General features: G+C 43.1%; 1 protein-coding gene and 1 long non-coding RNA gene across 4 annotated transcripts in view; one reads left to right on the top strand and one right to left on the bottom strand.

Annotated features, from left to right (window-relative positions):
* Positions 1-8,833, top strand: part of LLGL2 (LLGL scribble cell polarity complex component 2) — a 205,157-nt gene extending 196,324 nt beyond the window's left edge. For 2 of the 3 annotated variants that reach the window (XM_077459602.1, XM_077459603.1), the window contains 2 exons: positions 157-218; positions 8,349-8,833. In XM_077459602.1, coding sequence (XP_077315728.1) covers positions 157-218; positions 8,349-8,353 — 67 coding nt within the window. In that variant the 3' untranslated portion in view covers positions 8,354-8,833. The remainder of the gene's footprint in view (positions 1-156; positions 219-8,348) is intronic. The other variant, XM_077459604.1, reaches the window with a different exon arrangement.
* Positions 1-22,663, bottom strand: part of LOC143935613 (uncharacterized) — a 72,765-nt gene extending 50,102 nt beyond the window's left edge. Inside the window, exons 1-2 of the long non-coding RNA XR_013263562.1 lie at positions 22,409-22,663; positions 22,200-22,300 (exon numbers count right to left, since the gene is read on the bottom strand). This is a non-coding gene — a long non-coding RNA (uncharacterized LOC143935613). The remainder of the gene's footprint in view (positions 1-22,199; positions 22,301-22,408) is intronic.
* Between the last annotated feature and the right edge of the window lie 1,789 nt (positions 22,664-24,452).

The raw sequence follows: 24,452 nt of genomic DNA, 5'->3' as shown, positions 1-24,452 counted from the left end.
ATCCTGTAAAGCCAGCTAGCGCATATGGAGCACCTATTCATTTCTGTTCATTATTGCCTGCCACCTAGAGAGACCGTGTTAGATCCAGGGTACTTTATGCTGCACAGTTCTCTGCTCTGGTGACTTGCACTTCACACTAGTTTACTTGTTTTGCAGAAGTTTTGGTGAGAGAAACTCCCGACACATCACTGTAGGAAGCCGTCTCAGTAATGGCGCAGGTGAAATATCTTAAATTTTTATTTGGCATGTTCTATATGGTAATTCTATTCATTTTCCTGACTGCTTATAACAAATATCATCCTTTCTCCTTTTTTTTTTTTTTTTTTAACAATATTGCATACAGAAAGTTTGGAACATTGGCTAGACCTAAGCTGTCAGTGGCCATATGCAGTAATTTTCCTAATTTCCTGTAGCAAGCTGAAACTACCTTTTTCTGCACTGAATTCCTAAGCGGTAATGTCCCTCCTGTTGGGTTCTTCCCTGGTAGATCCAGAAAAAAAAAACCTCCCCTTTTTGTATGGAGATGAGGAAAGGGAAGCTTTTCTGTAGACCAGCAAGGAAGACAGCACTGCTGGGGGTTTTAGTGAGCAGGGGCAGCGTTGGCTCACTGCAGAAAGTTAGGATCACGCTGGATTTCCAGCTGGCTCAACCACCATTTTCCTGTAATTGCAACATTTCTAAAGAGACCAAATGTGGCGCTGTTTGTGTATTGCAGTTAACTGCATATTTTTTTTTTTTTTTTTTTTTTTTTTTTTTTTTTTACTTTGTCTAAGCGCACACTTGTGTCACTGTCAGGTCACGTTGGAAGATATCAGGGCAGTTGCCCAATTAATATGTCTGGGAGAAGATAGTGAAGAGTTATAGTTCTCTCACACAAATTACAAATATGGCCAGCTTGTCGCACACATGCACAATATGGCAAGGCAGCCTGGTCATTTTGAATGGGCTTATATGGTACCACAGCAGGCCACAAATCACACATGCACAACAAATGGCATGTACAGCAGCACAGTTGCACTGGGGTGAATTTCAGAATGAACACTAACACAACAAAGAAAATGGGTGTTATTGCAGCATACTGGGGTAAATGTGGCCATGTATTAGAGCTGTACAATTAATCGTCAAGAATAGTTATTGCGATCTTGACTGAAGTGTTTCACAATTCTTTCTATGCAAATAATTCTCTCTGCTCTTCTGAAGCCGCAGCCTTCAAAAGAAAGGAAGAGAAAAACTGGGCAGTGTCGAATCAAAACTTTCTTTGTCAGTTGAACTTTAACTATAAACATTGTAAAAATTTGTCAATGGAATAGACTAAGTGGTTAAACTTTCACTTACACACAAAAACACTAAACCTTTTTCAAGTTAAAATCTTTTTTTTTTTCTTGCTAGAAAATTAACCTATATATATATATTTTTTTTTTTTTTTTTTAGTAGGCACCCTAGAGCAGTGATGGCGAACCTTGGCACCCCAGAGTTTTGGAACTACATTTCCTATGATGCTCCTGCACTCTGCAGGATAGTTGAGCATCATGGGAAATGTAGTTCCAAAACATCTGGGGTGCCAAGGTTCACCATCACTGCCCTAGAGAATAAAATGGGGGTTTTTGCAATATTTTATGTCGCACTGTATTTGCGTAGTGGTCTTTCAAACGCAATTTTTATTTTTTTTTCGCAAAAAATTACTTTAATGAATTAAAAAAAAAAAAAAAAACAGTAAGGTTAGCCCATATATAAAAAAAAAAAAGTGAAAGATTTTACTTTGCGCGAATCGTGTTTTTTATTCTAAGCAAAAAAATCGTGATTCTCATTTTGGCCAGAATCGTGCAGCTCTACCATGTATCTGTTTGGGTTTTAGATTAGCTTGGTCTCTTCAGTTTGACAGGTATACCTTAAAGTGGCTGTATGAGAAATAAAGGGGAAAATTGTGTATATTGGGTGTAGTGCTGAATGTTGTGTTTAGTGCTGAATGTTAATATCATGTTACAGTGTTTAACATACTATTATTTTACTATAATGTGACTACATTATCATGTTTTATCTACTCTGTACCATACTTATTCTATGTCTATCATTTACTGCATTGTGCTCTCACGTGGTACCAGCAAATAAATATACTAATTTAATTATATTTTACTTATTCTGCCCTAGTGATGTGTTTCATATAAAGTCCCAATTGTCCCTAGTTTTTCCCCTTTATTTCTCATATAAACAGGGATGGAGAGCTGTGTACTGGATGGTCATGGTCTCATATAAAGTCCCAACATTCTTCTTTTTTTTTTTTTTTTAAAGTGGATGTAAACACAGTGTCATCCTTTCTAAACTACTGCCACAGGGGTTATCTCTAAGGATGCCTCCTGCATGTATCTTTACCTGTCAAATGTCTCCCCACATTCCACTATAAGACCCAAAAACTGAAGATTCGGTGGGTGGAGTTGTGATGTCATTAGACTCCCCGTCCACCTCTACACTCCCCTTGTGAATATGCATATTCTCCTGTGTATTTTTTACCCTGAATTTCTGCTATGATCTCTAACATCCAGTGAAAAGACAGGAAAGTAACCACATGACTTTAGCATGCCAAATCATGCTGAGGTGGGCAACATCCAATTCTGGCAGAGCAGCAGAAGAAAGGAGTGGGAGGGAATTAAAAAATATTGCATGTCTCTTAGGCTAGTGCACGAGAGTCTGTTATGATGCACAGAATTAGTTTCTTTAACGTACATAATGGGACACAGAGCCTTAAGTACCGTATTTATCGGCGTATAACACGCGCCGGCGTATAACACGCACCCCAAGTTTAGGAGGGAAGTTTAAGGAAAAAAAAAACACTTACATTTATATGCCCATCAGTGTCATCTGCAGCCTTGTCCCCCAGTGCAGCCTTGTCCCCCAGTGCAGCCTTGTCCCCCAGTGCAGCCTTGTCCCCCAGTGCAGCCTTGTCCCCCAGTGCAGCCTTGTCTATTTTATTTTTTTAAAATGCCGCCGCCGAGATACAGAGCCGGATGTGTATCTTGGCGGCATGCGGTAGTTCTTCGGCTCTTCTCGGGTAGCTTTCGGCCTTTCTTGGAAGCTTTCGGCCACCGAGAACGGCCGAAGGCGGCTGAAAGCTTCCGAGAACGGCCGAAGGCGGCTGAAAGCTTCCGAGAACGGCCGAAGGCGGCTGAAAGCTTCCGAGAACGGCCGAAGGCGGCTGAAAGCTTCCGAGAACGGCCGAAGGCGGCTGAAAGCTTCCGAGAACGGCCAAAGGCGGCTGAAAGCTTCCGAGAACGGCCGAAGGCGGCTGAAAGCCGCCCAGAGGCTCAGAATTTCTGGGGATCGGCGTATAACACGCACCCACGATTTTCCCCTGCTTTTAAGGGGAAAAGAGTGCGTGTTATACGCCGATAAATACGGTAATTACTTTAATGAGTTATAGGCCACCTTCAGGTGTTGACACTGGTAAAACCAATCAAATTAAATTTACTCCCTATATAACTACTCCTTCCAGGAGCACATCAGTCTTTTTCAGTGTCTAAGATGTTGGTCATGAGTGAAGAAGTGTTCCCGAGGAGCTCCGGGAGGGATCCATGCTGGATTTAAATTCATCCATAAAAAGAAGCCAGATCCATCTAAAGTTCCACTGAGGCCTAAGATGGATGATACCTGGGACCTCGTATCTGAAGCACGAGGTTTTGCCTGTAATGCCTCTTTGTAGGGCTGGATCCCAGGAACCCAGGGCTTAGGTCTTGTTACATTACCTAAAGCTTCCTGATGGGGTGCTTGTACATGGCCCAAGGCAGTTGGAACCTCGTTTTAGGGACCCAGTCCTTGAAGGTTTGCTAGACGCAGCCCGCGGTGATGGGTGAAGGTTGGATTTTTTGGTAATTCGGCAAAACCCTGCGGCGAGGGTAAGGTAAGAAACTTGGGTATTAGAAACCTCTTTTGTATTTCTTACATTAAAGGAAAAAATGTTATGCCTTAAAATTAGATGGAGTCTATGCACATACCTTACGCTGTTGTCTTCACTGTTAGCTCAGTCCGTGTCTGGCTGCACAGCGTTTGGAGGGAGATTTGCAAGGTAAAACAAATCTGAAAAAGTCTACTTTCTCCCCCTGATGGGACCAGAGGGTTAGGGGGACAGCAGTGCTGCACCCCCCTGCCGTGGGGGATGCAGAGGTCCCGCTATTTTGCCGCTAAAAGCTTGTTACTGTGGCTGTATTTTTATTTTATTTTTTGCATATCTGTGCCTCGTATATCTGTTCCACTTTCATGCTGCCTCTAACAGAGTCTCATGAAAACGTTGTCCTCTTCCTTAGGTTCTTTACAACCTTCCCATCCTTTGCATGCATTTGCAGCACATGCATTACTAGAACAGCTTATTTTTGCTGAATGGGATCACCCTGATAAGCATTTTCTCCCTCCCAAGAGGTTTTCAATTCTCTATTCTCTGGAGGAGAAATTCTCAAAAAAATTGAAAGTACCAGCAATTGATGCTGCGATTTCCAATGTGAGTAATAACTTAACTTGTCCTTTAGACAATGCACAGATGCTTAAGGATCAAACAGATAAGATGTTGGAATCCCTGCTAAAATCTGCGTTTTCCATAGCAGATACCATCACTCAGCCCGCAGTCGCCACAAAAGGAGTCTGCCAATCCCTAAAGGACCAATTTAAACAGGCCCTTGGAGGGCTTCCTACACAACAAGCTCTGGATTTGGCTGAAATCGCTAAGTCATTCTGTTTTGCCATAGATGACATTAAGGATTCTATTCACCAGGCATCCAGCCTTACACTTATGCTTGTGCATATGCATAGAATGCTGTGGTTGAAAAATGGGTCAGCTGAAACGCCATGTAAAAACTTCCTAACTGGGTTTTCCTTATGCTGAGCAACTATTTGGCGAAGACTTGGATAACTATATCAAGACAATTTCTAGTGGGAAAAGTACTCTTACCAGTCAAAATATAAACGCCTTTCATTTAAACTGGCTCTTTCCCCTGCGCCAGAGGCTTCTGCCTCTAGGCAGTGGCGACAGCCTCAGCCGTCACTCGAGGAAGACCTTGTGGTCAGACCCAGGCGCAAAACAGAATCCTAAAGCCTCATCATGAAGAGGCAACCCCTCCTTTACCAAGATGGGTGGAAGACTTCTGCAATTTTCAGTAGTCTGGAAAAAGGACATTTACGACAGATAAATCATCTCCACAGTAACGCTGAGGTACAAGCTGGAATTTCGGGACTTTCCACCATCGTTTCCTGAGATCAAGCGTTGCCAAAGATCCAGAGAAGAAACAATCTGTTTCAGTCTCTAGACTGATTAATATCTCAAGGGGTGATCATACAGATCCCCACAAAAGAGCAGGGTCTGGGGTTTTATTTAAATCTTTTCATGGTACCAAAACCAAATGGAGATGTTGGACCCATTCTAGATCTAAGAAAGCTAAATCAATTCCTGAAGATCCGCTCCTTTCGCATGGAGACAATCAAGTCGGTAATTTCTATCCTTTTTAGGAAGAGAACTGGCATCAATCGACATCAGGGGTGCATATTTGCATGTCCCTATATTTCCTGCTCATCAAGGGTGTCTGCAGTTTGAGTTAGAACAGCAGCATTTACAGTTTGTAGCCCTGCCCTTCGGGCTAGCCACAGCACTCCGGGTGTTCACCAAAGTGCTGGCTCCACCTCTAGCCAGGTTAAGGGCAGAACAGTCGTAGTTTACCTAGACTATCCATTACTTATAGATCAATCAGTTACTAGTTTTGGAGCAAAGCATACGCACTACAACCAACTATCTGAAAAGTTTGGGTTGGATTCTCAACCTAGAGAAATCTTTAATACTGCTAAAGGCTAAAGTCTGCAGTACTTGGGTCTGATCATAGACACAGCCCAGGAAAGGGTCGTCTTGCCTCAAGCAAAGATCAACTCCATAAGAGAGTTGGTGCGGAGGGTCAAATCATATGGCAATCCCTCCATTCGCCTCTGCATGAGGTTGCTAGGAACCATGGTGGCTTCATTCAAAGCAGTTCCCTATGCCCAGTTTAATTCAAGACTGTTTCAAAACAGTATCCTGTCTGCTTGGAACAAAACGATTTAAGCTTTAGACTTGCCAATGCGGCTGTCCCCAAGAGTGGCCTCACTTATTAACCAAGAATCTGCTGAAAGGAAAATCCTTCAGACCAGTCATCTGGAAAATGGTAACGACGGATGCCAGCCCTTCAGGCTGGGGAGCAGTACTAGAAAAGACAACTGTCCAATGACAGTGGTCAAGAACTGAAAGAATCTTTCCCATCCAATATCCTAGCGAGTCAGGCAGCAAGTCTGGCTCTAAAGGCCTGGACTTTCAGGTTACAGGATTGTCCTGTCAGGATTCAATCCTATAATGCCACAGTTGTGGCCTATATCAATCACCAAGGGGGCACCAAAAGTCTCTCAGCACAGAGAGGTGAGCCTTTCTGTAATCTTAATTCTGGGAGTAGAGAATTGGTAGGCGGGCTACTTAAGTCACTAGCAGTTATTCCCAGGGCAATGGTCTCTTCATCCTGACATATTTTGTTCTGTTTGCCAAAGATTGGGGACCTACGGACATGGATCTTCTAGCATCCAGGTTCAACACAAAGTTGGTCCACTTTGTGGCCAGAACAAGGGATCCATTTGCATGGGGAAGGGATGTGTCCGTGACCCCATGGGATCAGTTTTCACTGATCAATGCATTTCCTCCTGTTCAGTTGCTGCCTCAACTTCTTTGCAGGATCAGGCTGGAAAGAAAGCCGTTAATTCTGGTGCCACCAGCATGGCCCAGAAGGTCATGATATGCAGAAATCGTAAAGATGGCAGTGGAGGGCCCATGGTCCCTCCCACTATGGCCAGATCTGCTCTCTCGGGGACTGATATTCCATCCTTCCTTACGGTCTCTAAACTTAATGGCTTGGCTATTGAAATCCACATTCTAAAGAAACATGGGGCTTTCCGGGTCAGTTATCTCTATCCTGATGCAAGGATGCCAGCTTCCAGAACTATGTTGTAGCTTCTGGAAGGATTGTTTCCTGGTGTCAAAGGGTTGACACCCTCAGAGATATATCATAGGCAGAATTCTTGCCTGCCTACAATTAGGGGTAGAAATTTAATTGGCCTTGAGTACTATTAAAGGCCAAGTCTCAGCTTTATCGGTCTTTTTTCAAAGACCACTTGCTACTCATTCTTTAGTCCAGGGCTTTATACAAGGGGTGACGTGGCTTAAGCCGCCTGTCAAACCTCCCTTGGGACTTGAACTTAGTTTTGTCTTTGTTACAAAAACAGCCATTTGAACCAATACAACATATTCCCCTAGTCCTTCTGATGAGGAAGTTGGTATTTTTGGTTGCTATATCCTCAGCAAGGAGGGTTTCTGAATCGGCTGCTCTTTCTTGTAAAGAGCCATATTTGTTTTTTCATGAGGACAGAGTGGTGTTACGCCCATGTCCAGGCTTTTTGCCAAAAGTAATTTCAGGTTTTCACCTGAACCAAGATATTGTCCTGCCTTTTCTTCCCGAAACCATGTTCCAGGGAAGAAAACTCACTACTTTGTCTTGGTGCGGTGAGAGCAGTGAAAATGTATTTAAAGAAAACTGCTCAGATTTGTAAGATGTCTTATTTGTTCTGCCAGAGGGTCCTAAAAGGACAGGCAGCATCGAAATCCACTGTCGCTAAGTGGATTCGGCAAGCGATAATTCAAACTTAGGATTCAAGGGGTATTCCCCCCATTTGAAGTTAACGTGCATTCTACCAGGTTGGTCTGCGCTTCTTGGGCAGTGCGTCATCGGGCCTCCATGGCTCAGATCTGTAAGGCCGCAACTTGGTCTTCAGTGCATACATTCACAAGATTTTATCAGGTGGATGTAAGGAGGTATGCGGAGATAGCCTTCAGGCGCAGTGTGCTGCAAGCAGCAGTATAGATCCTCAAGTCTGGGTATACCCTGCGGGTTGTTTCTCCAGCCCCTCAAGTGGCATTGCTATGGGACATCCCATTAGGTAAATACTTACTTTACTCTGTGTCCCATGATGTATGATAAAGAAAATAGGATTTTTATTACAGCTTGCCTGTAACATCCTTTTCTTGAGTACATCATGGCTACAAAAACTGATGTGCTCCTGGAAGGAGGGGAGGAGGGGTTATATAGAGTGAATTTCCTCTGATTTGGGTTTACCAGTGTCAACACCTTTTTAGGTGGACTATAACCCATTAATTACTTAAGGCTCTGTGTCCCATGATGTACTCCAAGAAAAGGATTTTTCAGGTAAGCTTTAAAAAAAATCCTACTTTGTGTGTGTAAGGATGAGATTTGGTTTTTACTAGTCTTAATTCCGTTTCTTTTTTTTATTTCCATGTGAAACAGAATGAGATGCCGACACTGACTGCTGATACTGACATTGCACCCCCCCTAAATAATCCCATTGTCAAAACACTAATCTGAAGTCAGCAGAGATGGAAGACCCATTCATTTTTCTCCAGACTTTGAAATCATTGCGGCCATACGATGTCCATTCTGCACATGTTCATTTTAGCTGATTTTACAGGAAATAATTTTATAAGTTATAAATTTTACTGCCTTACTCCCCATCCTGTACAGTTTGTGTGTGTGTAGAAATGGAAAAGGGCCAAACTGTTTTTTAAAATGTTTTTTAAGGTATTTTCAGCTGCTTGAATTATTTTAGGAGTACTGTTTTTATACTGTAAAATGTGGTGTAAACCACCCTGATGGGTGTTTTAAATTTATTGGGTTATTGTGCTTTCCAGTGATCTTGCTGCCATGCAATCTATTTTTGTAGGAAGTAATTATTTTGTTTGTCTTGCACACCAATAAATTATACATTCCAGCTACATATGGGTATTTCACTTTCTTTACCTAGAAAATACGTTTATTAAAGATCTAATTGCAGGTGATTGATTAAATACTTAATAAAAATGCATATATAGTTGCTGTTTTACCCACCAAAGTATTTGTATTTCTGTTTTATCCAGTCATGAGATTTACACACAGCCATACCAGGCTGTACTGCCTGCTTGGTGATCAGTCATTTCTCTGCCTTAGTTATGCAACACATTTAGGCCACCTCCTTACCCCCTAGCCTGATTGGCCAGTGAAGGAGCAACAAACAGACTGATCAGGGCCATCTTTAATATTGATTGGACCCTGGGCGAAACTTGCTTTGGCCCCCACCTCATACAGTATCGCTCTCCACCTGCTCTGAGACATACAATAAATAGCAGCTAGACATCAGATCAGGCAGCTATTGCTATTGGTTGCCAGAAGTTAGTGTATCATTACCACTCATTGACTGGTTGCTAGAGGTTACAGCGCACATTATGGCTCACTGATTAGTTGTTAGAGGTTACAGCGCATGATTTCTGCTTGTTTGGTTGCTGGAGATTACTGTGGATATGACCTCAGGGGGGCATGATATACATATAAATGAAGCTGGCCCCCGCTATTTACATATGAATGCCGGTAATTTACATGTAAACACAGGGTCTGCAGGTGAGTCATCTGTACACAATAGGGCAGAGCTGGGCAGCATTAGTAGCACTTCACACTGAGATATTAGGACACCGCACAGGACTAAAACCTCAAGGGACGAGGGAGTTTAAACCAGGATAGTTGGCAAGTATGAGGCAGCTGCTTTGGGCCCCACAACAATGACAGGTTCCAGGGCAGCTGCCCCTTTTCCCCTGCCTTAAAAACAGCCCTGAGACTGATGTGGTCCTCTTTCTGCTCCTACATGTTTCTGGTAAGAGCATGTATAAACATTACACTCAATTGGCATACAGGGCTCTACTCTGTCTTACCATACAGAGGCTGATACCAGTTTGAAATCCGTTATTTTCATTTAAAAAATTGCATATAAAATGCAGTTCATTATTTTTCAATAAATACACAATTGCATTCATTGGTGTTCTTAATATCTGTGTTCTTAATATCTGCCTGGAGTTCAGCTTTAAAAAACTTCCTCTGGAAGATTTACACCCCCCCCCCCCCTTTTTGTGATTTAAACAAAAACAAAAAACACTTTCTGCTTTAAAACCTATTCAATAAAAAGTAAAACTAATTTCTTCATCAATTTAGGCCAACATGTATTCTGCTACATATTTTTGTTAACAAAGATCCCAATAATCGTATATTGTGTTGTGCAAAAGTTATCGCATCTACAAACTATGGTATCAACTTATGGAATTTATTTATTTTCTAACTAGTAATGGCAGTGATCAGCAACTTATAGTGGGTATGTGATATTGCTCAAGACAGCCAAAACACTGACCCTTTTCACACTTTTTGGGGACCAGTCACTTTAATGCACTGTCACTGTACTGATGACACTGGCTGGGTAGGGGTTAAACATTAGCGACGATCAAAGGGTTACCTGTGTGTCTAGTCAGTGCTTGTGTACTGTGTGGGAGGTGCTTTCACAAGGGGAAAGCATTAATCCAGGGTCCAGATTTGCAGGATGACAGGAGCAGTGCCTTCCCCACTGACAAAATTACGATCTGGCTTGTTTACGTGGGCAGATCGAGGTTGTGGTCCTCTGCCTAATAATCGTCCGGTGCCAGCAGACATAAAGTCTGCGGTACCAGCAGATCAGCTCCCGCTGTTTATAATCGCAGCAGAAGTGGGTCACTGGCGGCACGCATGTGTGCCCCAGACCCCGAATTCCGGGATCGCATACCAGGTACGTGATCCTGCACATACCGGCCCAGTTTGTAATAGGTGATACATCAGATGCTGGTCTACATCAGCTCTGCTCTCTTCCACATCTCACAAGAGACTCCAAGAACAGCAGGAGCCATTGGTTTCTCCCGCTATCAGTCAGATCCTGTGGAAGGAGAGGGGGGTGTGGCCAGTGTGTGTGTATGTCTGGGCATGCACAGCCCGGCTTAGGAGCGGACACTTGGCAAAGAGAAGGGGACAGCGCTGATGGGAGACTCCAGAAGAAGACGTAAGCTAATGCTCTGTGAAATACCATTGCACAGAGCAGGTAAATGTAACCTACTTTTTATAAAAACTACTTTAACCACTTGCCGGCCATCATGATGACCAGGCGGCGCAGCTCTCGTCCTGGGTGGGCGTCATATGATCGTGTGCGCGCAGCCCTGTACCTTCAGTGACGGCATGTCATGGAGATGCCGCTTGCCACCGAGGGGGGTGAACAGCCATTGGGCATGGCTGCTTACCACGTGATTGGCCGTGATAGTCACGGCCAAACACAGATGGTACCACCCCACTTGGCACGGCACGTGCACGCTGGTGGCAACATGTTCCCAGGAACACTGCTAGTCACCAACGCTGGTAAACAGCCATTGGCCGGCAGCTGTTTACCATAGGATCGGCTGTGATCTTTTCACAGCTGATCACTAAATGTAAACACAGAGCGGTAACGAGACGATATCTGGTTCTCCTCCTCACACACCGATCATGTATGAGGCGTTTGTAAGCTGTAACTAGATGTTACACCAATCACACTGATTGCGCCCCCCCCCCCCAAATAAAGAGTACCTGTTGCGGTCCACCTGAGTACCCGAGTACCTATCTGCAGCCCATGCCTCATAGCATATACGTTGGGTAATTCCATCGTCCTGGTGCTCCAGGGCCCTTCAAGTGGATCGGTAGGAATGAATTGAGATGTGTAATTTATGCTCCTTGAACGCCTGAAGGTACTACTTCAATGTTTGGTCTCTGTATAGTGTAAAGTCTCACATGTGGTATTGCCATACACTGGATGAGTAGCAGATCGTGTTTTGGGGTGACATTTTTGCTATATACATGCTATGTGTTAGAAATATCTTGTAAATTAAAAGTGTTTTTTTTTTTTTTTTTTTTTTTCTTCGAAAAAAATGAACCATTCAAAAGACTCATTATGCCTCATAGATTATACATTGGGGTGTTTGCTTTCCAAAATGGGGTAATTTTGTGGGCAATTCGATTGTCCTGGTGCTCCAGGGCCTTCAAAAGTTTAATAGGTGGTTGAGAAAGGAGATGTCATTTATGCTCGTAGAATGCCTGATGGTGCTACTTTGTATGTGGCCAGGCTGTGTAAGTCTCACATGTGTGGTTTCGCCATACACGGGTAGTAGAATGTATTTTGGGGTGTAATTTGTATGCATATGCTGTGTGAGAAATAACCTGTTAATATGACCATTTTGTAAAAAAAAATTAATTTTGCAAAAAATTGTGGGAAAAAATTACAACTTCAAAAAACTCACCATGCTATTTAATACCTTGGAATTTCTACTTTCTAAAAAGGGTCAGTTGGGGGTTGTTTGTACTTTCCTAACTTGTTAGTGACTCAAGAAATGAGATAGGTCGTCAGTACATCAGGTGTGATCAGTGATTGGTGCCATAGTTGGAAGACTAACTTTCACAAAGACCAAATAATGTAAACTAATTTGGGTTATTGTTAACAAAGATATATGTAGCAGTATAAATCTTGGCCAAAATTTATGTAGAAAAATTACAAATTTTTGCAAAATTTTATAACTAAGGCATTTTTTTTTTCACAATTTTAAGTTTGTTTTTTTTTTTTTTTTTTTTTTATTGCGCCAAAAAAAAAAAAACACTAGTGATTAAATACCACCAAAAGAAAGCGTTATTTGTGTGTAAAAGAGGCAAATTTCATATGGGTACAGTATTGCATGATTAAGTGACAGTGCTGAACATTGGTCTGGGCAGGAAGGGGGTGTAAGTGCCCTATATTGAGGTGGCTAAAGCCCAACTCCAGGATTTACGTTCATTGTACTTTGGGTCAAGTTGGCCAAAATGAACCATTTCCTTTTACTAATGTGTCTGTCAGTGCTATATAAATTGTATGTAGCATCCGCTGCATACAGCCCTGTATTCCCGCAGCGGTACATACACTTCATGTCTACTACCAGAACAAAACTGCATCAGACTGATTCTCAGTCATTCACGGGAAGCTTTGTAATTTTTTTTTTTTTTTCAGTGAATACAAGACTTCTCTAGTTGAGGTGGAAAGATGGGCACATGTCACAACCGCCATCTCAGCCAATCAGAGGAAGCCTTATGTTCATTTGATAAGATCTAAGGCTTACTATGATGATCTGAGCAGTGCTCAACCCAACTCTATTTTGTCCCAGTAGCAGACTAAGTCCCAAACTGCTACTGAAAACAGCTCTGTATACTATATGTATCTGATGCTACACACACCTCTATTGACTTATTAAAAAAAAAAAAATTGCGCTAGGTGTGAAATAAACAATAAATTTATAAATAAACTGCGAAGGGCGGACGTTGCGCATACACGCAGTGCACGTGCACAAATTGCTTTTTTTGGAGATTAGCGGAGCCTTTTTTTTTTGTTTGTTTTTTTTTTAATCCTTGCAAGGAACATTTTTATGCATTGTGAACCTGTTGGCCCCTTTTTTGAATAAAAAATAAAATGCATCTCTGCACTAGTGGAGTCCCCTTGCGTTTTGATACACGTGTTTGTTGCTTATAGATGGATCATAATAACACATGGACTATGTTTTTTTGATCACTTGATTATTTAGAATACTCCATTGTATAATCAGTTTTTACTCATAATCGCTTGCATTATTTGTTTATTACCCAGCACTGCACTTTGTCTGTCTATTTACATCTATTAGCTTGTCGTAAACAAGCTGTTTAACCACATGTCGACCGCGCTATAGCTGAATGATGGCTACATCATGGTCGTCTAGTTCTGGGATGTTGTCATATCAGTGTCCTGTGATTGCTCCCGATGCTGGGTGCAGGTGGCATGCTCTGTGATCGTAGTGTCCTCCCGGACACTGCTGATCACATATTGAGGGAAAGAGCCAATTGGTGGCTTTTTACCACCTGATCTGCTGTTTTCGATCATAGAGGTAAACAGATGTCGCTTATTGGCACTTGTTTCCTTAAGCTATGACAGCATGAGGAGACGAGAAGAGAGACGATAACCCGCTTCTCTAAAAGGGACATCCAGTGTCCTAATTATCACTGCAGTCCCACTAGTGCTGCCAATCTTTGCCCACTAGTGCTGCCAATCAGTGCAGTCTCATCAGCGCACATCCGTAAAAAATATACATTTTTCCAAAATGTAATGCGTTATATATATATATATATATATATATATATATATATATATATATATATATATATATATATATATCATATCTCTATCATATTAATTTTTACATTTATTTAGCAAAAAATAAACTCAGTGGTGATTAATCGCTAGAGATCTGCGCTATAGCCGAATGACGGCTACAGCGCGGTCCTACTTTTCCGGAACTACGTCTATTGACATCGTCCCGTGCACGAGCGACCTGCGCGGCGCGCTCTGTGATCGGCGAGTCTGAGACTCACCTGATCACGGATCCGAGCAAGGGGTTGATCCCGACCCCTTACCACGTGATCAGCTGTCAGCCAATGACAGCTGATCATGTGACAAAACAGAGCCGGTAATCGGCTATTTTTCCTCCTCGCGCTGTCAGCCAATCACTGGCGGCCGTGATCGGGGGACAAGTCCCGATCAAGGCCAGCTTACCAGTGCCCACCTGTCCCCTCACAGTGCCACCTATAGAATAAAAAAGTGCCACCCATTAGTGCCCACAATCTGCCGCAAAAACAGTGCTGCACCTCAGTGCCCATCAGTCCCATCTATCAGTGCCGCCCATCTTTGCTCATCAGTGCCGCCTTATCTGTGCCCATCGGTGCCACCTTATCTGTGCCTATCAGTGCCCACCAGCGCCGCCTCATCAGCGCATTTCAATGGAGAAAAATTACCTGTTTGCAAAATTTTATAACAAACTATTAAACATGATTTTTTATTTTGCATCTTTGTTTAGTAAAAAATAAAACTCCCAGCTGGAATTAAATACCACCAAAAGAAAGCTCTATTTGTGGGAAAAAAATTATAAAAATTTAATTTGGGTACGGTGTTGTAGGACCGCGCAATTATCATTCAAAGTGCATCAGCGCTGAAAGCTGAAAATTGGTCTGGGCAGGAGGGGGGTTTAAGTGCCCAGTAAGCAAGTGGTTAAATACCACCAAAAAACTCTGTGGGGAAAAAAAGCCAACTTTTTTTGGGTCCACTGTTACATGACCTTGTAATTGTCATTCAAAGTGTGACAGCGCTGAAAATTGCCATGAGCAGGAAGGGGCTAAAGGTGTGCCCAGTAGACAAGTGGTTAAAGTAAACTTAGGCTTTAAAATGTCAGGAAAAACCTGATGCCGTCATAACAGCAAGTCATGATGACAAGTCTTCATCATTCTCTCAGTGCCTGTTAAACTATATCTGCATTTTTTATTTATTTATTTTTTAACCATTTTGCCACATTCTTACTACCCATAGCAGGAGCACACAGTCAACAATAATAATTTAAAGTGATTGTAAAGTCTCATGTGTGTGTTTTTTTTTTTTTTTAATCTTTACTATATTTTTTTATTTTGCACAGAGCAGCCCTGATCCTCCTCTTATTGGTCCCTCTTTGCTGCACCTCTCTCCTATTAAGTGCCTCCACAGTCAGCAGCTTCCTATGGGGGGGGGGGGGAGGCGCCACTGAAGCCAAGTCATAGCTCTGTGTCCAGACACGTGGCCCTGACCTGGCCCTGCCCCTCTCTCCCCTAGTTGGCTGACTTTGATCGACAGTCATGGGAGCCAATGACGCCTCTGCTGTGCCTCAGCCAATCAGGAGGAGTGTACCCAGATGTCTTAGCCCTTGTACACACAGTCGGAGAATCTGTCGGAATGAGTCTTATCGGACCGTGTCGTCGGATAATCCGACTGTGTGTGGTATGCATCGGACTGATTCCGTCCGACCCAATTTTCCAACATGTTGGAAATATTTCCCGACCAACTGGGCCGGACGGACCTAATCCGATCATGTGTAGAGCATTTTCATCGGACCAAGTGCCACGCATGCTCAGATCAAATTCCTACATCAAAGCTATTGGCTACTAGCCTGAATGTAGTCCCATCGTAACGAAATTACATCATCACGTTCTGAAAGATCGGATTTTTCGACAACTTAGTCCGACCGTGTGTATGCAACAGTTTCGGACACAATCCGTCAGACTAAATCCGACGGGCAAAATCCGGATTTGGTTGGCAAAATCTCCAACCGTGTGTACGTGGGCTTAGACATTCATGGACAATCACTGGAGAGAGATGGGGCTCAGATAAGTAATTAGGGGGGTGCTGGGGTGGCTGCAACAAACACAGTTTTATCTTGATGCATTAAGATAAAAACCTGCCTTTTACAACTCCTTTAAGCCAAGGAATTTGGAAGATGCCTAACTGATGGTAATGAACACGTTACACTATTTTTTTTTTTTTTCTAAATTCAATTGTCTGAATTAGCAGCCTAATCTTATGTAAGAGTGGAGTGGAACACACTCTAGTCTTTGCTGGTGGGGCTCTTTCAAATGATCAGTTCTGTGGATTCAGCAGATGCCAATAATCTTTTTAGCTATCAGTGGGGGTGCAATCTTCCCACTGGCTGGCAAATGTTAGAATTGTGTGTGTGTGTGTGTTTTTTTTTTTTTTTTATTTTTTTTATTTTTTTTTTTTCCCTCTCACCGACCACCAGTATAATGGCATTCTTCTTCCATTGACTTTCTCATATGACCAACAATGTAAGGTATCTTTCTCAAATGTAAGGGTGCAATAAAATGACCACTAGTGTAAAGGGGCACTGCACTGATCACCAAACTAAAGCTAGCCATAGATGGTGTGTGAGGGTTTTTTTTTTTTTTTTTTTTTTTTTTTCAATTTAGCAAGTAGGCTGAACAAAAAAGTTTTTCTCTTTCCACAAAACAAGGTGGACGGAGGAATCCTCCTATTGGGACATTGTATTCTGACAGCGGGGAATATGCTGTCAGAATACACTGACGAGTTTTACAACTGGTCTGACAGAATTCGTCCTTAGATAAGACTTCTTCAGAACAAACGGGTGAGGTCACAAACGGATTGAAATCCAGCTGGCTCCTGCTGAACTGGCCAAAGTTCAGTCCTCTTATGGCCAGCTTAAGAGTGATTACACTATCCACCAATGTAAGGGGAACTACATTGACCACCAAAGTAGGGTTCCAACTCCACTGACTACCAATGTAAGGGGGGCACTTCACTGACCAACAAGACAAGGAGGAACCACACTGGCCATTAATCTAAAACTGCACTGACCACCAATGCCATGTTTTCATTGAATACAGATATGAGGGAACACTACATTTCTCTACACAACACACAATTGTGTTTTCAATTTCTAGTACTGAAAACAATTATTTTATTCATTCTTCTATGTTAACTCACTCTTTGCAGAACTGTACCATGCGCTATACATGGAAATTTTTATAAGGTGTTTCCGGAGACCTAAAAGTTATTTCGGGAGTTCCTCCGTGTTGGGGGGGAAAAAAAAATAACGGTTGAAAGAGCATACAAGTTGCTGTAGCACATAAATATTCTAGAAGGTCAACACTTTTCAAAATACTGTCACTACACCAATAGTCATTTCATACTCGCCCATGCAGATTACACATCCCATTCTGATAATCCATATAAACCTATTCCTCATGTTTACATGCTTTATGATTTGGCTGTTAACAAATAGGTATGCCTAAATAGTGCTCACTTGGTGTTTATCAATATACATGAGAACCTCATACGGTTATGTGTTTGTTACATCTACAATTCTTAATGGTGCAGCATAGAGATTTTGCTTTTCTGTACCCTTTTTTTTTTTTTTTTTTTTGCATGTCTAAGGTATAATCTCCTGCTATTGGGGGCTTAAAACCATTTGCCTGCTGGCAGAAACTTTCGATTTGATTTTAGTATTTTGACTAAAATGCCATTTTAGTTTTAGCCCCACTTTAGTCATCTGCTTCATTTGTATGTAGTCGACTAAACTCTCCAGTAAACTTTAATGGACTAAAATCAAATGTATTTAAATTGTAATGCATTATTTAAACATTTCTCTACAATTTCCAAACTTATTACATACTCCTGGAGTGAACAATCAAATGTGTTATTTATAGTATTAAGGTTTGAACATGCACTACAGATAGTCGTTAAAGAACACCTTTAACCACTTGCCGACCGCCGCACGACGATATACGTCGGCAGAATGGCACGGGCAGGCATAAGGGCGTATATATAAGTCCCTGCCTTCCCGCAGGTGGGGGGCCCGATCGGGCCCCCCCGGTGCCTGCGGCGGTCGGCATTCGTTCGGGAGCGCTCCCGGACGAGGGGACGGCCATTCATTCATGGCCACCCCCTCGCGATCGCTCCCGACGAATGAAAATCCTCCGTGACATCACTTCCTCTCCTGTAATGTAAACACAGGAGAGGAAGTGATGTATTCTCTCCTCCGTGTCGGTATTTTTCGTTCCGGCACCGAGGAGAGAGCATCGGTGAGTTGCACCAACACACCACACATACAGTAGAACATGCCAGGCACAATCACACCCCCCCTTTACCCCCCGATTACCCCCCCCCAATTACCCCTGCCCCCCCAGTCACAGTGACACCAATAGCATTTTTTTTTTTTTTTTTGCATTTGTGTCATTTGTGACTGTAATAACTGTTAGGGCAGTTAGGGTTAGCCCCCTTTAGTTCTAATGTACCCCCCTAACCCCCCCAATAAAGGTTTAACCCCGTGATCACCCCCCGTCGCCAGTGTCACTAAGGCTGGGTTCACATTGCAGCGGTTTATGAGAACGGATGTGATTCGCACCGCACTGCAGTGCAAATCACATCCGATCTCTGTGCGATTCGAGTTCAGCCATACAGATAGTATGGCTGAATTCGCATCACACCCGCCGCAAATTCGCACGGGACCCTTTTTTTTGGTCCGCAGCAGAATCTGATCACATGGGTGTTCACACCATGCGATCCGAGTTTGCAGATTGCACTGCGATATGCGAACTAATCTGGGGGTGTCATTAACATTTCACTGACACTCCCAGCAGTTCGCATAGGGCAGTGTGAACTGCCGCCGGGAGGCATGCGATGCGGGAACCCGCCGCGGATTCGTGGCGTTCCCGCATCGCTCCAGTGTGAACCCAGCCTAATAAGCGGTCATTTTTCTGATCGCTGTATTAGTGTCACAGGTGACGCTAGTTAGGCAGGTAGGTATTTAGGTTCGCCGCAACTTTTTATAGCGCCAGGGACCCCCATATACTACTACCCCTGATTGCCCCCTAGTTAACCCTTTCACCAGTGATCACCATATAACTGTTACAGGTGACGCTGGTTGGTTAGTTATTTTTTTATAGTTTCAGGGCACCCGCCATTTATTACCTAATAAAGGTTTAACCCCTTGATCACCCGGCGGGTGTCATTTGTGACTGTAATAACTGTTAGGGCAGTTAGGGTTAGCCCCCTTTAGTTCTAATGTACCCCCCTAACCCCCCCAATAAAGGTTTAACCCCGTGATCACCCCCCGTCGCCAGTGTCACTAAGGCTGGGTTCACATTGCAGCGGTTTGAGAACGGATGTGATTCGCACCGCACTGCAGTGCAAATCACATCCGATCTCTGTGCGATTCGAGTTCAGCCATACAGATAGTATGGCTGAATTCGTGTCGCACCCGCCGCAAACTCGCACGGGACCCTTTTTTTGGTCCGCAGCAGAATCGGATCGCATGGGTGTTCACACCATGCGATCCGAGTTTGCAGATCGCACTGCAATATGCGAACTGATCTGGGGGTGTCATTAACATTTCACTGACACTCCCAGCAGTTCGCATAGGGCAGTGTGAACTGCCGCCGGGAGGCATGCGATGCGGGAACCCGCCGCGGATTCGTGGCGTTCCTGCATCGCTCCAGTGTGAACCCAGCCTAATAAGCGATCGTTTTTCTGAACGCTGTATTAGTGTCACAGGTGACGCTAGTTAGGCAGGTAGGTATTTAGGTTTGCCGCAGCTTTTTATAGCGCCAGGGACCCCCATATACTACCGCATAAAGCCCCCTGATTGCCCCCTAGTTAACCCTTTCACCAGTGATCACCATATAACGGTTACAGGTGACGCTGGTTGGTTAGTTATTTTTTTTATAGTTTCAGGGCACCCGCCATTTATTACCTAGTCTCACTAGTGTACCCCTAAATTTAGGGGTGTCTACTTTCCAAAATGGGGTCATTTGGGGGGGGGGGGGGGTTTGTGCCATCTTGGCATTTTATGGCCTTCAAAACTGTAACGCCCTTAGAAAGCCTGAAGGCGGTGCTTGGTTTTCGGGGCCCCGTATGCGGCTAGGCTCCCAAAAAGTCCCACATATGTGGTATCCCCGTACTCAGGAGAAGCAGCAGAATTTATTTTGGGGTGTCATTTCACATATGCCCATGGCATGCGTGAGCAATATATCATTTAGTGACAACTTTGTGAAAAAAATAAATAAATAAAAAAGTTTGTAATTTTCCCGCAACTTGGGGCAAAATATAAAATATTCCATGGACTCAACATGCCTCTCAGCAAATAGCTTGGGGTGTCTACTTTCTAAAATGGGGTCATTTGTGGGGGTTTTGTGCCATCTTGGCATTTTATGGCCTTCAAAACTGTAATAGGTAGTGAGGAGTGAAGTCAAATATTTACGCCCTTAGAAAACCTGAAGGCGGTTCTTGGCTTTCGGGGCCCCGTACGCGGCTAGGCTCCCAAAAAATCCCACACATGTGGTATCCCCGTACTCAGGAGAAGCAGCAGAATTTATTTTGGGGTGTCATTTCACATATGCCCATAGCATGTGTGAGCAATATATCATTTAGTGACAACTTTGTGTAAAAAAAAAAAAAAAAAAAAAAAAATTTTTTTTTTGTCATTATTCAATCGCTTGAGGCAAAAAAATAAAATATTCAATGGGCTCAACATGCCACTTATCAATTTCCTTAGGGGGTCTACTTTCCAAAATGGGGTCATTTGGGGGGGTTTGTACTGCCCTGCCATTTTAGCACCTCAAGAAATGAGATAGGCAGTCGTAAACTAAAAGCTGCGTAAATTCCAGAAAACGTACCTTAGTTTGTAGATGTGACAACTTTTGCGCAAACCAATAAATATACAGTTATTGACTTTTTTTTTACCAAAGACATGTGGCTGAATACATTTTGGCCTAAATGTGTGACTAAAATTAAGTTTATTGGATTTTTCTAATAACAAAAAGTAGAAAATATCATTTTTTTTTCAAAATTTGCGGTCTTTTTCCATTTATATCGCAAAAAATAAAAATCGCAGAGGCAATCAAATACCATCAAAAGAAAGCTCTATTTGTGGGAAGAAAAGGACGCAAATTTTGTTTGGGTACAACATTGCATGACCGCGCAATTACCAGTTAAAGCAGCGCAGTGCCAAATTGTAAAAAGACCTCTGGTCATTTACCAGCAAAATGGTCCGGTCTGAAAGTGGTTAAGTAAAACCAAATTTGGTTACAAGAATATTGCTATTTTGCCAGACGTGTAATGTTCAAAAAAAAAAAAAAAATTGAGACACCACGCTCCATTATTCAGAACCATAGGGTTATACCGCCCCTTACAGGAGTAGGACACTAGGCAGAGAAGACTTGGCTATGCCTATGGGCAGTCCTAGGTGGTATACACCACCCTTTCTGCTATAGGTCTTCAGTTTTTTTCTTTTCTTCATTAGGGGACACAGAGCCATAGTAGTTACTATGTGGGTTATATGGACCACTGATAGGTGATGGACAATGGCACGGCCCTAAGGCAAGACATGTACTCCCTATATAACCCCTCCCACTACTGGGAGTCCTCTGTTTTATTTTTTTTTGCCAGTGTCTAAGCTGTTGGTCATGGGTAAAGATGTGCTGTGCTGAGCTCCACTGGAAGCAGTCTTTGCTGGGGCTAGGCATGCTGACCGGATCTGTTCTGTTGTCTTTTCACGGGCTAAATTAAATGGTACCCGGGCCTCGTGTCCAAAGAAACTAGGTTTTGCTTGCGAATGCTTCTCTTTGAGAGCTGGGTTCTGGTACATTTTTGTAGTAAGGCCATAAAGTTTTTACTGGCGGGGTGCTGTGGCAGGTCCAGGATTGTGGGTATCCTGAGGTTCCCCAGTTCCTGAAGATTTCCTAAAAGGTCTCAGAGCCCACTGTGAAGGGTGAAGATTGGGTCTTTATTTCGGATAAAACCCTGCTGCAAGGATAAGGTAAGGGAGATTTTCTCAGGAATTTCTTCTTCTATGTATAATGTTGTCATGCCTATGTGTCACCACTGGGGTTGTATTGAGCACTCACCGTCCTGACGCTGGAAACCGCACAGAAGCCTTCATTCTCTCCTCCAGCCGCAACCGATCCTCCAGTAAGAAGTGGGGGGGTCTGCTTCTCTTCCTCTGCCCCTGAAAGAAAGTGATGTAGAGTAGTAGAAACGTAAATGTAGTGGAAATTCTACATACTCTACACTTCCTAGTAAAATACATATTACTCTAGTATTCTACTATACTCACAGGGGCATTTCTTAATGAATAGCAAAGTCTTTGTGTAATATGTGAATCAGTATCCCTTCTCCTAAGGGTGTGTAGCGGAGATATGTATGTCTTCATCCAAGGCATTTTGATCGTACTTTCAGGAGTAGAAATTGAAGAATCCTGTTCAGAAAAATAAGCAAAGACAAGATTGACATCTGGTAACATATGGCATGGTTTTGGCTTCTAAGGTGGTACTTCTGGCGTTACATTTTCAAAGTATAGCGTTCCTTCTCTTCCCACCGATCTCCCTACTCTCCTAATCCTACTCCCTTCTTATACTGTTTTCATGATGTTATGTCAGCATATCCTAATAACACCCATATTTGCATATATACCTAATATGGTTCAGTCTATAGATAAGTAGCATAACTCCACCCATTGTCCTGACATAGTAACTCAAAAATAGATCTACCTACTCAGCCAAACCACTCCTCTCTCTACTCTGGTGTTCTGTGACCTTTAGAAACCATCACTTATTACCATACATATAACTTGCATATATTTTCAGAAACTTTTATCTCTTAAAATATTAATTAACTCAAAAACTTCTAACAGCCCCCAAAATTGTTTTTTTTTCCCCTTCGGGGGGATAAGATTCCAAACTAGTTTCCTTTAAAAAAAAAAAAAAGACAGACTGTGGCCGCTTAGCAGAGGATTTACCCCCAGCCCCCCCCCTCCCCCCATGCCTGCATGTCCACAGTACGCCGCTCGCGCGGGAAAGCACTTTCCTTTGAAAGAAAAGGAGGGGGTGTGTAGTTCATGCGGGAGCGTGGCTAATGGCATCAGACGCCGCCCACACATGTAGGAAGTTTATTTTAGTGCTGTATATGTGAAAGCTGCTGCTGGCTGTGGAGGGACAGAGCAGGAGGATGGCTTGTTCAGGTTAGTGAACACAGGCTTTTTCCCTTTTGACACATTATACTTTACCAGGCTGGGATTAATAGAAGCTAATGGCTCTGAACTATAGCCTAGCAATGTACATTCTTTTGCATAGTGCCTCTGCTTTATGCTTCAGGCTATGAATGGTAATGGGACCAGGACTTCCCTAAAAGGGTCAATGTTTTTTTCACTATAAACTGAATCCATTTCCAAAAGAATGTCATCCTCCTCTGAGAGAGATACGGCTAGTCAGATTGAGCCGTCGGGGGGGGGGGGGGGAGAGAGAGAAACTGTTGCATAAAACGCTTTAGTCCCTGTATATATCATACATTTTTTTCTTCTACCATTTGTAAATTGGAAATAAGATTAAAGCTATGTCTCTCCATAGTGGGGCTAAACATAGCCGATTCCCATCTAGTCCTCAGGACCCTCTTGTTGAGGTGCAGGAGGCTGGGGATCAGGTAGATCTTCCCAAATATATGGCGATATAAGATACTTATTTATCCTCTTCTGAGGATCCTAATATGGAAGGAGTAGCATCCCAAGACAGGTTGCTTGTGTACTCCCTTACTCAACCTTTTCTTTATCGTACATCATAGGACACAGAGTCTCAAGTAATTGGTGGGTTATAGGCCTACCTTCAGGTGTTGACACTGGTATAACCAATACAGGAACTTGACTCCCCTATATAACCCCTCCTCCTTCCAGGAGTACCTCAGTTTTTTTCGCCAGTGTCTAAAGGTGTTGGTCACGAGTGAAGATGTGCTCTAAGGAGCTCCAGGAGGGATCCATGCTGGATTTAAAGAAACCTCCACAATCAGATCCATCCTCGCCACTGAGCCCATAGGCTGGTACCTGGACCTCGATGCAAGAACAAGGTTTTGCCTGTAATGCTTCTCTTTGAGAGGTGGACCCTAGGAACCAGGACGCTTTTTCAGTCTTGCTACATTTCTTAAAGTTGTCCTGAGGGGTGCTATACAAGGCCCAAAGGAGCGGAACCCCTTTTAAAAGGGCCCCAGTCTTTGAGCGTGTGTTAACACAGCCCACCGTGATGGGTGAAGTTTGGATCTGCTACCTCAAGCTTCTCAGGGTTCAGATTACACATTTGATGCAATTCAGAGCCAAAGCGTCGCTGCAGAAATGT

The sequence above is a fragment of the Lithobates pipiens genome, unplaced genomic scaffold (assembly GCF_037356315.1).
Source record: "Lithobates pipiens isolate NorthernLeopardFrog02 unplaced genomic scaffold, aLitPip1_a1.2 Scaffold_28, whole genome shotgun sequence".
Lineage (NCBI taxonomy): Eukaryota > Metazoa > Chordata > Amphibia > Anura > Ranidae > Lithobates > Lithobates pipiens.
The sequence above is the reverse complement of the archived record's forward strand: the minus strand, read 5'-3'. Positions and strand labels throughout refer to the sequence as shown.